General features: G+C 40.2%; 1 protein-coding gene across 1 annotated transcript in view; it reads right to left on the minus strand.

The window, feature by feature from the left end:
• Positions 1 to 2,725: 2,725 nt before the first annotated feature.
• The window catches only part of Cntnap2 (contactin associated protein 2), a 1,481,094-nt gene continuing 1,467,841 nt past the window's right edge, over positions 2,726 to 15,978 (minus strand). The window contains exons 23-24 of the mRNA XM_035451404.1: positions 5,321 to 5,401; positions 2,726 to 2,925 (exon numbers count right to left, since the gene is read on the minus strand). Of these exons, the coding sequence (XP_035307295.1) occupies positions 2,726 to 2,925; positions 5,321 to 5,401 (281 nt within the window). The remainder of the gene's footprint in view (positions 2,926 to 5,320; positions 5,402 to 15,978) is intronic.

Below are 15,978 nucleotides of genomic sequence, written 5' to 3' on the forward strand. Positions count from 1 at the left end.
TTAGTCTGTGCTTGGCTGACGGTGTATTGGATGTACAATGTTGAGATGGTAGTGGGGATGAAAGAGTCTAAGGTTAGGCAAGTTTGGGTCATATCATGATTGTTGAAGCAGCATCATGCCAAACCATCAAGGGAAAGAACTGGAGCAGAGAATTACTTCTTTTTCCTCAAATGAGCCATTATTTACCATTCAGAACACACTGGCTATGTCTGCCATACGCAGATGTGGGGATTTTGGTTAAGGGTGTAATTCCAAGAAGAGGTCAGGGCTTCAGGGCTCACTTAGCAACTCATTTAGTTACTGACTACTTCACCCACCACTGAGTGTTCTGTCTCCCGCCCATACTGTAACTGCTTTAGGAGAGACGGTGTCAGCTATCTCCATGTGTCTTAAAAACGGATGGTGACACTCAACACCCCAGCTTTGCTGATATGTGAGACCGGTTGGATCTTAGTGTTTGCCTTTTGTGGCAAGAGCAAGGGAAGGAAAGAGTAAAGAGAGGGCTGGATGAGGAGACTCTAATACTGGGGACTGTCCTGATGGTTCTGCTTGCTAATCATTTGAGGAAGAAAAGTGCTGAGATAATGCATAAGGAACATGGCTATCTTGGGAAATGCCAGAAAGAATAAATTTCCATTTGGCGTTATTTGTTAAGTACAAAAGTAATACCTGTGAAAGAAGCTGAAAAAAAAATCAGAAACACTTCTAAGCCATAATGGTAAACATTGGCCTTTTGTGAAAATATGAAAAAGAATGCTTCATGGTCAGGGATCTCTGAAATAAAATGACCTTGGCTCTCAAATGGAAATGTTAACATTGTTCTGGCATTTTGTACTATTAAATGTTTTTCCATTTAATATTTTACAAAGGAATGAGCAAGACTTGAAAACTTAAGGGTGTTCATGGGCCTGTTTGAGGTCAGCCTGTAATTAAAAGAGGTCTCAGGATTCCCTTTTGTTCTGTTTCCTTGATTTGAGGGGAAATGTACCCATTCCTTACCTCCTTTTGGAGTGCATTATAATCTGGAGCAATAAGCAGCTTGAGATAAAGTTTACCATCACTCAAGGAATTGAGATCCTCCAATAATTTAAGTATTTGGAGAACCTTGAAAGTGTATGTATGAAATCCCAGCTAACTAGAACATGTAGCTCACTGAGCCAGATCATCAGAAAAGCAGCTTTATACCACTTTGAGCTCCAGGTCTTTCTGAGAGCAGAAAGAATCATCATGTTTAATTCCTCAAAATGTTGGAGCCTACAAAACTTTTAAAAAGAGGTTTTTTAAGTATAAGAGGCCCGACATATTACAATTATAAAGGTAACTATTCAGAAAGAACTTTTGTGTAATTAAAAAAAATTAATCAATTAAATTCTTTTTGGTGTTCCAATAGAAAGAATTGCTCCCAGTTACTTACACAAAATCTATTGTTTAACATTAAAATCAAGCAGTTATTTTTGGAGCAGATTGCCCAAGATTCCCGATAGCCCTAAGACATGTAATTCACTAGACAGTTGTAACTGACGGTCAGGTTGGTGGCGACTCAGACTCTGATGTGGCATCTGTCACAGACGTCTGTATCCTGGTACTGTTCTGAGACTGAGCTGGTTTAAAATATGGCAGTGTTTTTCACATGATTCCAGAGTAAAAGCTGTTGTAACTTGGCTTTATTGTATTGTGCAGTCCAGAGAGTGCGTTATCTGCTAGGATTTTATCACAGCGGTGTAGAAACTTGAAGTTTAGAGCAAAATGAAAAAAAAAAAAAGCACACTAAGTTATGCATTCACTAGAAAGTGTCCATATTTTTTGTCATAAATATAAAAGAAACAGAGCAAAGAAGACATTCCCTCTGGCTCTAATTCCCCACTGAGGTGCATATACACATACAATCTGATATGTTAAAGTTAAAACAGAGAAGTCCTATAACAGTTGCTCACCATGGTTTTATAGCTGATAGTTACAGATATTAAATAGATCTAAGACTACATCCATGGGACATCATTATGTAGAAGTCAATGGAAAACAGAAGCAATAAACCCACTACGCCTTTCTTTGCTGGATTCTTGGGTGCTTGTCGCCTCTTGTGGTTTGCAGGACAGGACTGCTCACCTTTCCTTCACTGGCAGATGACTGACAGGAACCTTCGGAAAACTGGCCTAGATTGAGGTGTCTTTGAAGACTGGCAAATAGACTGTTTGCCCCCCTTTTTTGTTTCCATTTCCATTTTATGGGACACCAAAAGAAATATTATCTGGATACAAACTGGCTGCTACAACAGCCCATTAAAAGTTGACTAGATGCAAAAGGAAAAGAATGTCATAAGCTGTATGGATGTGTATCAGTTTTTCTTGAGAAAAAATATCCACATTCTAAGGGCTCTTAAAAATGTAGAAAACTTGCCCTGTTACCACGGGTTTTTTAGAACACCTCTAAACACACACAAAATAAGACAGATATTACCTACAAATTCCAACCGTTGCTTAAACTCTAAAAGCATTTTTGTATTGTTTTGTTTTGATACAGAAGGGGGGGAACTCAGCTATAAAGAAATATTAAAAAGTATATATTTTTATGTGGCCATCAGTTCTTAAGAATTTCGGGTTGCTCGCCTTCCGCAGCTTGTGCTGACACTGTAACCGTGTGCTCAGGTGGATGACACAGGGTGTTCTTGTCCCCTCTCCCTCCTCCCTAACTCCCCCTCCCCATCCCATGGCTAAAAAGCCACCCCTCAAATGAGCCACTCCTTTTTGCTCTCGTCAATGGTCTCTGTGAAGTTGGGGTCGTTGTTCATGATGGCAGCATCTGCGCTCTCAGCTGACTCAGCTCCCTTGGCCTCGTTGGTGTGGTAGGTGCCCTTGTGACGGAACATGTATCGGATGAGGAATACCAGGGTGCAGAGGATGGTGAAAATCACCACGGCGATAACCCCTGGGGAGATAAGTACCAAAAGTTAAACAAGCCTTGTGCAATTCTGCGTCTTCTCACCACTGCAGCCCAGCTCCCTTAAGTGTGACTCTTTCTCACAGAAAACAATGACAGTCATGAGGACAGAAGAAATGACACTGCTTCCAGGCACAAAGGGGTTAACAGGAACCAGAAGGCCACTTGTCCTCTTGCCCAAAGTAACTAAAATACCACATAAAACATATGAAGCAAAGGCTCTCAGACAGTAGACAACAGGTAGATCAGACACGTGACGCCCGAGGAAAAGGTCAGAAATGACAAATTTCCACACTTTGCCCAGCTTTCTGACTGTCCACACTGCTCTACAGAGAGAACCCGGAGAACCCAGTGAGCATCTGGAACTGGGGGCAGGGCTTCAGGGACAGCACATGTGCTCTACACAGACAGATCTGCTCATCTGTGACATTGTGGAACCTCCAGCTGAATACTAATACGTGCATGTGTGCGCGTGCATGAGCTTCCACACAGCCAGGAGGCACAATTAAGAACATCCCGGGCTCACACAGGGCTGGGCAATGGCCACACTCTAAAGGGAAATAACTGCAGGCATTCAGTCCAGACTGTAAAGGGTCGTGCTAAAGGTGTGCTTTTAAGGAAGTAAAGGGTCAGTCAAGATTTGCCCTGCAAAACTTAGCACGACTAAAAGGTATCAAGTTGTAAGAACTGTAAGTGACCTCGGCACTCAATATAAGAAGACAAACTCCCAAACTCAGTCATGTTAATAATGTTTAGCGGCCAATATAAAAATGACCAAACATGCAAAGGAAAAAAAGTTTTTCTCCCACAAGGAGAAAAATCAATCGACTAGCAGGCAGAGGTAACAGAGTGAGAACAAAGGACCTGTGCAAAACAATTGCTAACAACCAAGCCTGACAAGGGAGGCAAAAGGTCTGAGTACCAGAAGGAATAAGGAAAAATGCATGATGGCAAAACACTCAATTTAAGATGCGAGGACTTCAAATGTGTGCCTGTCTGATAGAACCACAAAACAGCAAAGGAAATTGACAGAACCAGAGGAAGAGTTAGACCAATCCATAGCCACAGCCGGAGACTTTGGCCCTCTTCTGCTTTGTAATTGACGAAACCATTAAACAGAAAATCAGTAAGAATGTACAAGACCCACACAACATGGAATCAGGTTTGTTAACAAGCTGTGGATTGGGAAAAAATATCTATTTACCTGTGTTTGACAAAGGTCTTGTATCCGGAAAACAAACTCTTTCAAATCAATAGCAAGAAACCAAAGGGTCGATTAGGGAGATGAAGAAGACACCTTACAAAAATATTGACGTGAGGCTTGAACACTGAAAAGACACTCAGCACCACTGGTGATGAGATAATCACACATCAGGAAGCACAGTGATGCCACGGCTCACCTCCCAGAGCGACTGACAGCACCAAGATGGGGAACAACAGGCCTTTTAGAGATTGGTCATGGGACTGTGAGGTGGTGGCGTCACTTTTGGAAAGCTGCGTGCCAATGACTTACAAAGTTAAATATCCCCTTTCTTTGCTATCTTAGTGATTGAGTATCTAGGAATCATCAAAGAGAAACGGATACTCAAGTCTACCTAAGATGTGAGCAGGAATATTAAGATGTGTGCAGCTTTACACATAATAACCCGAATCTGGAGACAACAACCCGCAACGGGTGAGCGGATGAAACAAAGTATGGTAAATCCATGTGATGAAATGCAACTTGGCAAGAGGAATAAATGCTACTGATAAGCAAAAGAGTGCGCACAGATATAAAAAGAAACATTACGCCCCATGGATGAAAGTGCGGAAAACTTTATGTCAGTTAATGAAACCCTGGAGTAGCAAATGGATTACAAAAGTAGCTGAGAGGAGGTGTTTTTAGGACGACGTGCTATCTATCCTGCGGCGGTGGATATGGGTGTATGAACCTGTCAAAAAGCCACCAACCTGTTTCACGTACAGGCTCATACGATACTTTGAGCTTATTTAAAAACACACACACACACACACACACACACACACACACACACAGCCAAAAACTCCAAAAGCCAAAACCAATAAGGACAGGGACGTTAATGAGATTATACTTGAGTTTGGGATAATTTCACTTAACTGCCCTTTTGAATACACTTTGATGTATTTTATTTATGTATGTGCTTGTGTGTGAGTATGTGCACATGTGTGTGGAGGATTCCCTGGAGCTGGAGTTACAGGCAGTTGTGAGCAGCCTTATGTGAGTTCTGGGAACTGAACTTGGGTCCATCTGGAAAAGTAGTATTTATTTACTCTTAACTGCCTAACCGTCTCTCCAGCCCCATTTTCAAAATTAGTCATTGTTTTTCTCCGGTGAGTAGCTGCTAGAGATATCTGCGTCACATACCTCCGATGATGGCCGAGTTTCTGTTGACTCCATTTCTGATAGCCTGGCCTTGTCCTGGGTTATATGGGAAGTCAGCACTGGCTGCAGAGAAAGAAATAGTGAAATGGAAGAGTCAAATGCACCAAATAATTTCATATTTATTTCTTCATACAACTCGCTGACACTTTTCATTGTTACAAATGAAATGTCTACCTCAGATGGACCCAACCTTCCTATTGTCACTTACAAAAATTCCAGAACCCCCCACCCCTGGTTTCAGTATTTCTCTTTGCGGAAGTTCCAGTGCTATGGCTTATTTGAGGGAAACATTAGAGAATCTCAGAATGTTCTGAGCCAGCCTGTTACTGCTCTGCTGATGAGTCTACTTTTAGAATAGTCATCCTGGGGTTGATTTCAGGACATTAAATCCATAGACATTCAAGCCCTGTATGTTACTTGAGAGCATATGACCTTCATAATCTTCCTGTATGACTTAAATAGTCTCTAAATTGCTAATCATATCCCACAGACTTCAAAAAATGCTGTAAAAGACTTTGGATAACATTAGAGAATAATGACAAGGGGGAAAGTCTATCTGCATTTAGTACAGACCATTTAAAGAGGGACTTTTTTTGATCTGCAGTTCTTTGGAGCCATATCTGGAAGACCTATAGACACAGAAGCAGGATGTTTGTTTTCTCATGTTCTGCTGAAATCTGTCTCCAAACTACTTCTATTCCACACACTGCTGCCAGTTTGGGCTTTATATGCCGATGAGATTTTTTACAGCGCACACTATTAGTTTAAAAGTAATTGACTCTTTAATATTTAGCATGGCTTTAATAAAACACCAGACCCTTCAGGAACATGTAAAGGACTTAAAGTTCAGAAATGTTGAGAAGAACATTAATAGCTTAATTTTCTATTTCTTTCCCTGTTCAAAAAAGTATTAGAAGCAGTTGTGTCAAATTTAGATGTTTCTCTAAGATGAATTCCACTTAGTGCTCCAAAGGCAAATAGATTCTGATACCTTCCTTAGCTCAGTGGAGCAACTATTGTAAGAAATCCAAAAAAGCAAATTCACCTTCACGAATGGATTTTCTTTTTGGCAGAGCTGGTATTATACCTGCCAGGTAAGGTTCTGCCCCTGAGCTACATCCCCAGACCCTTCCAGTCCACAAATGAATTTGCAGTGGTGGGACTTCCCTTTGACAAGTTCAAGTGAATCTATCTCCCCATGGAGGTAATTTTTCCGCCAGCAGATGGAGCAGAGAACCAGAGTTTCAAGAAGACAGAAGCCTGCTGGATACCAAGTACAAACCTTGGAAATGTTTGTACTTGGTATAATTAAATAGAGGCCAGCATTATGATCAGGTAGAATCTTGCTAGGGACTTGGTTCTAAAGGCAAATTCACCCCTGGCTATAGACAGCGAAGAATCTCCAGCATCATGACAAAAGTGGTCAGAGCCCATCTCCTTAGAAGTGTGTGAGCCAAATATGGGGTTTCACATTTTATTTTATTTATTTATTTATTTATTATGTATACAACATTCTGCTTCCATGTATATCTGTACACCAGAAGAGGGCACCAGATCTCATAACGGATGGTTGTGAGGCACCATGTGGTTGCTGGGAATTGAACTCAGGACCTCTAGAAGAGCAGTCGGCGCTCTTAACCTCTGAGCCATCTCTCCAGCCCGGGGTTTCACATTTTTAACCAGCATGTATGATTTAGTGTTTTCTCTCTTAGACTTCATTTAACTTTTTACAATTTCATTTTTATTTATTTTGCACATGTGTGTATAATGTGGGCACGAGCATTCCAAGATGTGTTGATGGAAGTTAGAGGTCAACCTGCAGGAGTTGGTTCTCTCCTACTGTGTGAGCACCAATGACTGAACTGAGGTAGTCAGTCTTGGCAACAAATGGCTTTCCTCACTGAGCCATATCACTGGCCCCAGACTTGACATGTTTACCTAGGACAAGAGAAATTATTCTCTCTCGGATTTGTACATTATTGATCTTTTCAGCCATCATTGCCATTCAAACCTATTGACTGCTTATAGTCATGAACTCTGACAAGCATATGAGTGAAAGAAAATTTATCTCCATATTGTCCACACTTTCCTAAGTCTTTCATTGTGGATGTACACGGTGCCTTTGATGTAATTTTCTTGCATTAACTGGCCCAATCCTAAGTCTGGATATCTTGGGAAACATGGGAAGAGAACACAGTTTGCTTCTTTCCCTAATGGTTCTTCCTCCCACATATTCAAACTTTTCTGGTCCAGATAACATTGATTTAAGATTTCAAATGTCAACCCAAGAAGGGAAAGGTCAATCATTTATGGGTGTATCACTCTGGTAGTCTCCATGAAGAATGTGCCCCATAGGCTCAGGTATTTCATCCCTTGGTCCCCAATCAGTAGTGCTGTTTGGGGGAGGTTAAGTAACTCTTCGAAAGTGAAGTCTTGCTGGAGGAAGTACATTGTGGGCGAGGGCTTTAGGAGATTAGAGTCTCAGTGCACTTCCACTTCAACTCTCTCTATGTGCAGTTGAAGATTTGATGTCTCAGCTTCCTGTTCTGTCAGCCTGCTATTTTGGACTCTCTGCTTCTGGAACTGTAAGGCAAAATAAACTCTTTGTGGGAAGTGAAGGAAGCCTCTGGTGAATGTATAAAGACCAGATGAAGCCCTGAGTGAGTGTGTATCGTTGACATGGGCATGACCATGTGGAGGACCAAAGCCTCAGACCTGTGGGAAATTGACAAAGCCTTCTTTCCTTCTGGGTCAGGCTCAGAGGGATGGCATAGTGGCAAAGCCTTTCTATGGTTCAATAGAGATGATGACAATGTATACAGTGTCATACAAGCACTGGAAGCCAAGGCTTTTCTCCACCTGGATGTTTACAGCTTGAGACTGCTAGCCCGCTGACACTGTCTTACTGGACCAACTAATTTCCGTCCTGTGCTGTATATAATAAACATGCTGAGGTTCTTGGTTGTGGTCCAGTTGGTGCCAGTCCATCAGAGTGAGCAGGACCCACCTGACTCCAGCTTTTCTGTAGGTGCATTTGCATGTCTGTTCCTTTTTTTTTTTTCATTCACTCTCAGCCATAAGTTTCTAGAACTAAGCCTTGCAAAGACATGACATTCTTTTATAAGAATGGGTTTATGTTGAGGTCTTTGATCCATTTGGACTTAAGTTTTGTGCATGTTGATAGACATGGATCTATCTGCAATCTTCTACATGCCAGCATCCATTTGTTGAAGATGATTTCTTTATTCCATTGTATAGCTCTGGCTTCTTTGTCAAAAATCAGGCATTCATAGGTGTGCGGGTTAATATCAGGGTTTTCAACTCAATTCCATTGGTCTACCTGTCTATTTTTGTGCCAATACCAAGCTGTTTTCAGGACTATAGCTAGATAATAGAGCTTGAAATCTGGGACAGTGATGACTCTGGAAGTTCTTTTATTGTACAGGGTTGTTTTGGCTATCCTGAGCCTTTTGTTTTTCCATATAAAGTTGAGAATTGTTTTTTTGAGTTCTGTGAAGAATTGTGCTGGGATTTTTGATGGGGATTGCATTCAATCTCTAGATTGCTTTTGGCAAGATTGCCATTTTTACTATGTTGATCCTACCTATTCAAGAACATGGGAGATCCTTCCATTTTCTGGTATCTTCTTGAATTTCTTCCTTTAAAAACTTAAAATTCTTATGATACAGGTCTTTCATTTTTTTGGTTAGTGTTACCCCAAGGTATTTTATGTTGTTTGTGGCAATTGTAAAGGGTGATGTTTCTCTGATTTCTTTCTCAGCATATTTCTCATTCATATATAGTAGGGCTACTGATTTTTTGAGTTAATCTTGTATCCTGCCACTTTGCTGAAGGTTTTTATCAGCTGTAGGTGTTCTCTGGTAGAGTTTTTCAGTTCACTTATGTAGACTATCATATCATCTGCAAACAGTGAAAGCTTGACTTCTTCCTTTCCAATTTGTATCCCCTTGATCTGCTTTTGTTTTCTTATTGCTCTAGCTAGAACTTCAAGGACAATATTGAAAAGATATGGAGAGAGTGGGCAGCCTTGTCTTGTTCCTGATTTTAGAGGAATAGCTTTGAGTTTCTCTCCATTTAGTTTGATGTTGGCTGTTGGCTTACTGTATATTGTTTTTATTATGTTCAGGTATGTTCCTGTTATTCCTGATCTCTCCAGGACCTTTATCATGAAAGGATGTTGGATTTTGTCAAAGGCTTTTTCAGCATCTAGTGAGATGATCATGTGGTTTTTCTTCTTCAGTTGATTTATATGGTGGATTACATTGACAGATTTTTGAATGTTGAACCAACCCTGCATCCCAGGGATGAAGCCTACTTGATCAGGGTGGATATTTTTTCTGATATGTTCTTGGATTCATTTTGCCAGTATTTTATTGGGTATTTTTGCATTTATGTTCATGAGGGATATTGGTCTGTAGTTCTCTTTCTTAGTTGTGTCTTTGTGTGGCTTGGGTATCAAGGTTATTGTAGCCTCATAAAAAGAGTTTGGCAACGAACCTTCTGCTTCTATTGTGTGGAACAATTTGAGGAGTATTGGAATTAGGTCTTTGAATTTCTGGTAGAATTCTGCACTGAAGCCATCTGGCCCTGGGCTTTTATTGGTTAGGAGACTTTTGATGACTGCTTCTATTTCCTTAGAGGTTATAGGTCTGTTTAAGTTGCTTATCTGTTCTTGATTCAATTTTGGTAAGTGATGTCTGTCCAGAAAATTGTCCATTTCCTTTAAATTTTCAAATTTTGTGTAGTACAGGTTTTCAAAGTATGACCTGAAGATTCTCTGGATTTCCTCAGTGTCCGTTGTTATGTCCCCCTTTTCATTTCTGACTTTTTAAATTTGCATGCTCTCTCTCTGCCTTTTGGTTAGTTTGGATAAAGTTTGTCTATCTTGTTGATTTTTCTTGAAGAACTAACTCTTTGTTACATTGATTCTTTGAGTTGTTTTCTTTGTTTTGACTTTATTGATTTCTGCCCTCAGTTTGATTATTTCCCTGCATCTACTCCTCCAGGGTGAATTTACTTCCATTTTTTCTAGAGCTTTCAGCTGTGATGTCAACTCTCTGGTGTGAGTATTCTCTAGTTTCTTCATGTGAGCACTTAGAGCTATGAACTTTCCTCCTAGTACTGTTTTCAAAGTGTCCATAAGGGTATGTTGTGTCTTCATTTTCATTGAATTCTAGGAAGTCTTTAATTTCTTTATTTCTTCCTTGACTCAGGAATGATGCAATTGCATGTTGTTCAATTTCCATGAGTTTGCAGGTTTTCTGCAATTTGTGTTGTTTTTGAATTCTAACTTTAAAGCATGGTGGTCTGATAAGACACAGGGGATTATTCCAATTTTTTGTACCTGTTGAGGTTTGCTATGTTGCTGAGTATGTGGTTGATTTTTGAGAAGGTTCCATGTGTTGCTGAAAAGAAGGTATATTCTTTTGTGTTTGGATGTTAAGTTCTATAGATGTCTGTTAATCCCAATTGGGTCATAACTTCTTTTAGTTCCTTTGTCATTTTGTTAAGTTTCTGTCTGGTGGTCCGGTCCAGTGGTGAGAGTGGGGTGTTGAAGACTCCCCCTATAACTGTGTGAGGTCTTACTTGTGATTTGAGTTTTAATAATGTTTCTTTTACGAATGTTGATGCCTTTGTATTTGGGGCATAGATCTTTAGAACAGAGACTTCTTCTTGATTGATTTGTTTCCTGTGATGAATACGAAATGACCTTCTTCATCTCTTTTGATTGATTTTAGTTTGAAGTCTAACTTGTTAGATACTAGGATAGCTACCCCAGCTTGTTTCTTGGGTCCATTTGATTGGAATATCTTATCCCAACCCTTTACTCTGAGGTAATGTCTGTCTTTGAATTCGAGGTGTTTCTTGTATACAGCAGAAGGAGGGATTCTGTCTTCGTATCTAATCTGTTAGCCTGTGTCTTTTTATAGGCGAGTTAAGACCATTAATATTGAGGGAAATTAAGGTCCATTTTTGTTGTATTTTTTTTTGGTTGTATTTTTATGCAACAAAAACTGCAGGTAGTTTTGTTATCGGCCTTCTATGATAGCATTCATAATATTACAGGATGGTTGCTTTCTGCCTACATGGCTCTAATAAAACTCTATACACTTTAGGAATATGTAGCATGGTAGAATTTGTAATGTGGCAGATGAACCATGGCAGAATTTCCGTTTGCTTCAAAGCCTAGCTTGTGGTGTTGTGTCCTTGGCCTCAAAAGTGCCTCAAACCATACATGTTACCTCTTTCTTGAAGGAAAGTACCCTTTTCAATAGCTGTAGTCTTAATTCTTATAACTTCCATGTGTGTTCACATGTGCATTCATATGTGTGCACATGGATTTGGAGGCCAGAGGACAACTATGAATGCTTCCTTAAGGCACTATATACTTTTTGAGACAGAGTTTTTCATGGACCCAAAACTGGGAATGGCTGGCCAGTGAGCCAGGATCTACTTGTCTCTGTCTCCCCAGGGATGGAGTCACAATCACATGCCTTTGTGTGTGTGTGTGTGTGTGTGTGTGTGTGTGTGTGTGTGTGTGTGTGTGTGTTATTGATCAAACTTTGGTTCTCAGACTTGTAGAGAATTATTTTATCCCGTGTGCCTTCTCTCCAACATCTTATCACTTCTTACGTGGTAGTTCTCATCTTAAAGGAAGGGACAAATCTTAAAGTTCCATTACGACATCAATGCTGTATAGTAAGGGAGGACTAAATGCGTATTCATTGATGAGCATAATTAAACTCAGTCTGTGAAGGGTTGTTCTGTAGAGCCACTTTGTGCTGGGTAGCTTTATGCCAACTTGACACAAGCTGAAATCATCAGAGAGGAAGGAGCCTCCTTAAGAGGATGATTCTATAAGATAGGGATGTAGACAAGGCTGTAGGGCATTTTCTTAACTAGTGATTAATAGGGGAAGGCTTAGCTCATTGTGGGTGATGCCATCCCTGGGATGGTTGTCCTGGGTTCTAAAAGAAAGCAGACTGAACAAGACATGATGAACAACCTAGTTAACTAGCTCCACCACTCTGTGGCCTCTGCACCAGCTCCTGCCCTGCTTGAGTTCCCGCCCTCACTGCTTTTGATGATAAACTGTTACATGGAACTCTGAGTGAAAGCAATCTTTTCCTCCCCAAGTCCCTTTTGGCCATGGTATTTTATCACAGCAACAGAAACCATAACTAAGACGCTCTTCAATAACTCTTCCATGCAGGTATAATTAAAAAACCCAGCTGCCCACTGTCAACTAAAGCTTTAAAGCAAGGCAACAGTTTTATTCTTCCTTCCTCACAAACAATGGAAATGAATATATAATACAGAAAGCTTATTAAAGATGCCACATTCACTAGACCTTGGTTGTTTTTAGAAACCAATTAGTGGAAAACCTTCAGGCCATTAGAAACCCTTATGAAATCAAGGACATGCATAATTCTTTTTTTTTTTCTGTCATGAAATCCATGTTTTTACAGCTTTAGTTTTTAACTTAAACGTGGTTATTCCAAAGCATATGAATGCCCACTCCCTTGTGGCAAAGCCATTTTACCCTGGCAATCATAGCAATTGCTACTACAGTAGATGTATTTCTTTGTTACTGTCCCCTCCCCCAGCATCCTTTTGGAATGTGTAGAGAAATACAGTGGCCAAGAGCCAAGCCTGGGATGTAGATGACAAAGCTCATTGATGACATGTGCTCTGGTCTACTGTTGATATTCATACCTCCCGTCTGCCTTCCAGCTCCCTGGGAGAGCTGAACAATTTTGGAGGTCTATATCTTGGGAAACTTTGTCAGTAGATCCTAGTTTGGAATGATAAAATAAAGAGGTGCTAACGAATCTCAGGGGCACACTTGCACCCTTTAAGTAGACTATGCTCAATTCATTTTTCCTGGATCCCCAAAGGATAGAACATATAAGTGTCACCCTAAAATACTTATCTGTTAGGGGTTGGTTCTATTTGGGGAGGTTCTGGAAACTTAGGAGGTGGGATTCTAGCTGGATCCTTGGAGACATGTGGTCCCTGGGCTCTTCCTGTGCCTGTCCTTACTTCCTGGCCACCAGGCTGTGAGCTGCTTTGCTGTGCCAAAGGCTTCCCACTGTGTTGGGAAAACACCTCTGAAATGGTGAGCAAAAGAACCCTTCCTCCCTTGAGTTGTTTATGTCAGGTATCTTGGTCACAGAACACAAAATAACTACCATGTGATGACCACCCCAGGCAAAGAGCCATTCCTGCTCGGATTTAATTTCCCACCAAGTATGTGCACTTCTGTGTATCTCCCCTGCTTGTATTCTTTTTGTTTGGTATTTCTTGTTCTAGTATTATACTCATAGAGCAATGCCCTCTTCTCCCGTGGACACCAGGCATGCACGTGGTACACACACATACATGGAGGCAAACCCCTCATACACATTAAAAAAAAATTAATGTGTGTTTTATTTATTTTTTAAGTCTCTAAAACAGAGCATGAGAGACATTTATCTGGCAAAGGAAAATTCCACACAATGGCAGTAAGGGGTCAACTCTAAGAAACCTGAACTGACACTGGAAATCAGAACCCTGTCCCTGGTCTCTTGGTAGCAGATATCACCCCTAAAGAATCAAAATGACACAAAGAAAATGGTCATGGCCATGGCAAAACTAAGAACAGAGGTAACTGTGGTTTTTAAACTCCACTACAATACACTTTTTGATTGCATTTCTAAACTATGAAAAATTAATAAAAAGAAGTTAAAAGACAAGCATCAAAACTGGAAACTAATTTTAAAATGCACATGGAAGAACAGAACATTGAAAAAATTTGAATTTTCTTTTCTAGTTTCTCATCTGTCTAGGGAAGCAGGTGGAGAGAGTGCAGAATAAGACAAAGATAATTTCAGTGGTTGTAGTTCTTATTTAATGTTTCAAACATGAAAACGTGTAGACTTTAGGCTCAGAAACAAATAGCAAAAAACCCACATCTAACTGCATATAAGAGTAAATTGAGATTATTAAACATAAAACTCCCCCAAATGAAAGGCACTAAAAGCTTCAGGTTGTCATATGTCAGAGACTAAGAGGTGGCGGCGGGGGGGGGGGAGATTGGATTTGACATTACATAGAGAAAATGTCTCCATGGAAACCACTGGAGCTTCAGCATTGAAAGTGATGATCTGAGGCACTTCTACAAAACTGCTGCTATTAATTAGAATTTAATTTCAATTGCAGTCTTTTTTTTCAAGGCAGAGCATGAGATAAAATGAATGTGTGTGTGTTTCTTCTTATTTTTCTCAGCTTCTTTGTTTCATTTCTTCTCCTTTTGGATCTGAGTTCTAATAGCAGAAAGTGATTTTTCTCAATTAATTTGTCTAGTTATTCACTATTGGCTGTATTTTGAAAATAGATAAGAAAACAAACGGCTATTGATAAAGATGCTGAAGACTTGCTTTCTTTGAAGGAGGTTGTCACTGTTCTCACATTGAGACTCTGGCTCAGCAGGCTTTCACAGACAGAATAATACATGGTCTTGCCTAGGGGATTCTGGGTATCATCTTCCATCTCTATTTTCCACTTTCAGTTTCTAATGAAAGCCAGCTAGCCAGAATTTTCCACTTCATATGGGGAAGAGATTTTGAATTTTCACCTTCTGACTTGACAATTAAGCTGCACACTACAAGCTTTATACAGGAGAGCAGAAATGGAGGCCACTTGTTTGACTAAGATCCCATGAGGAAAAGAGGTTAATTTGGTGAAAACAGAATAAATGAACTTGCAGCCTGCTATACGTCCTAATTATTTTTTTTTAAATCCCCACCTCTATGTCAAAGGACTGAATGAGCAATAAACTTTAGTGTATTTATCATACATCTTCCTTTCGTATATAACTGATTATAAATCAACCCTTATAGTTACTGTTAGATACCATTGTGGACATGTGTGGATTACACATTGTTACTTTTATACTTGGATTTTAGAGAATCATTAGTCTCTCAATCTCTATATCAGAGTAGGTAAATTCCCAGAATGGGTGGTGATTGGGCCAGAGCTGTGTGGCCAATAGGTGCTCAAGTCACATTTAGTCTCCTCATTTAGGATGCCTTTTAGAAACTTTACTGTGGAAATGAGAGAGGGAGAGAGATAGAGATCAAGTTTAGCATATATAAAAGATGCCAATTGGACATCACTCATCAGAGCTACAAGAAGGATCAGATCGTGCTGTAGAAGAGGCCAAAACTTCCAAGTGTGGGAGGAGGTTTAGTGCTACGTAAGTGAACCAACCATAAGGGGTCCTGATGCTCAAGACTGGAGCTTTTGAGAGCTCTTCAGTTTTGGGGGGTACCTTTCTCATTCTTAACAGACTATTTCCATATATCCATGGTCAATTATTTGTTCCGGGACATAAGAGCCTGGAAGTCTCAGCAAATACAGTCTTGACTTTAATCCAAGCTTGTTACTGCAGCTCTTGAACAAGGCTAGGACATCTAGGTCAGAGCCTTAGAACCAGGGGCTGTGGTACTCTGTGGTGTGAACAACAACAACAACAAAAAGCTTCTGAAATGAAGCTGTGTCTGCAGAGATGAATTTCAGTATTGTGGAAGAGACTGGAATGTTGCTGGTCCAGAGACTAATCACCTATCTTTGGCCCT

The sequence above is a fragment of the Cricetulus griseus genome (genome assembly GCF_003668045.3).
Source record: "Cricetulus griseus strain 17A/GY chromosome 1 unlocalized genomic scaffold, alternate assembly CriGri-PICRH-1.0 chr1_0, whole genome shotgun sequence".
Classification (NCBI taxonomy): Eukaryota; Metazoa; Chordata; class Mammalia; order Rodentia; family Cricetidae; genus Cricetulus; species Cricetulus griseus.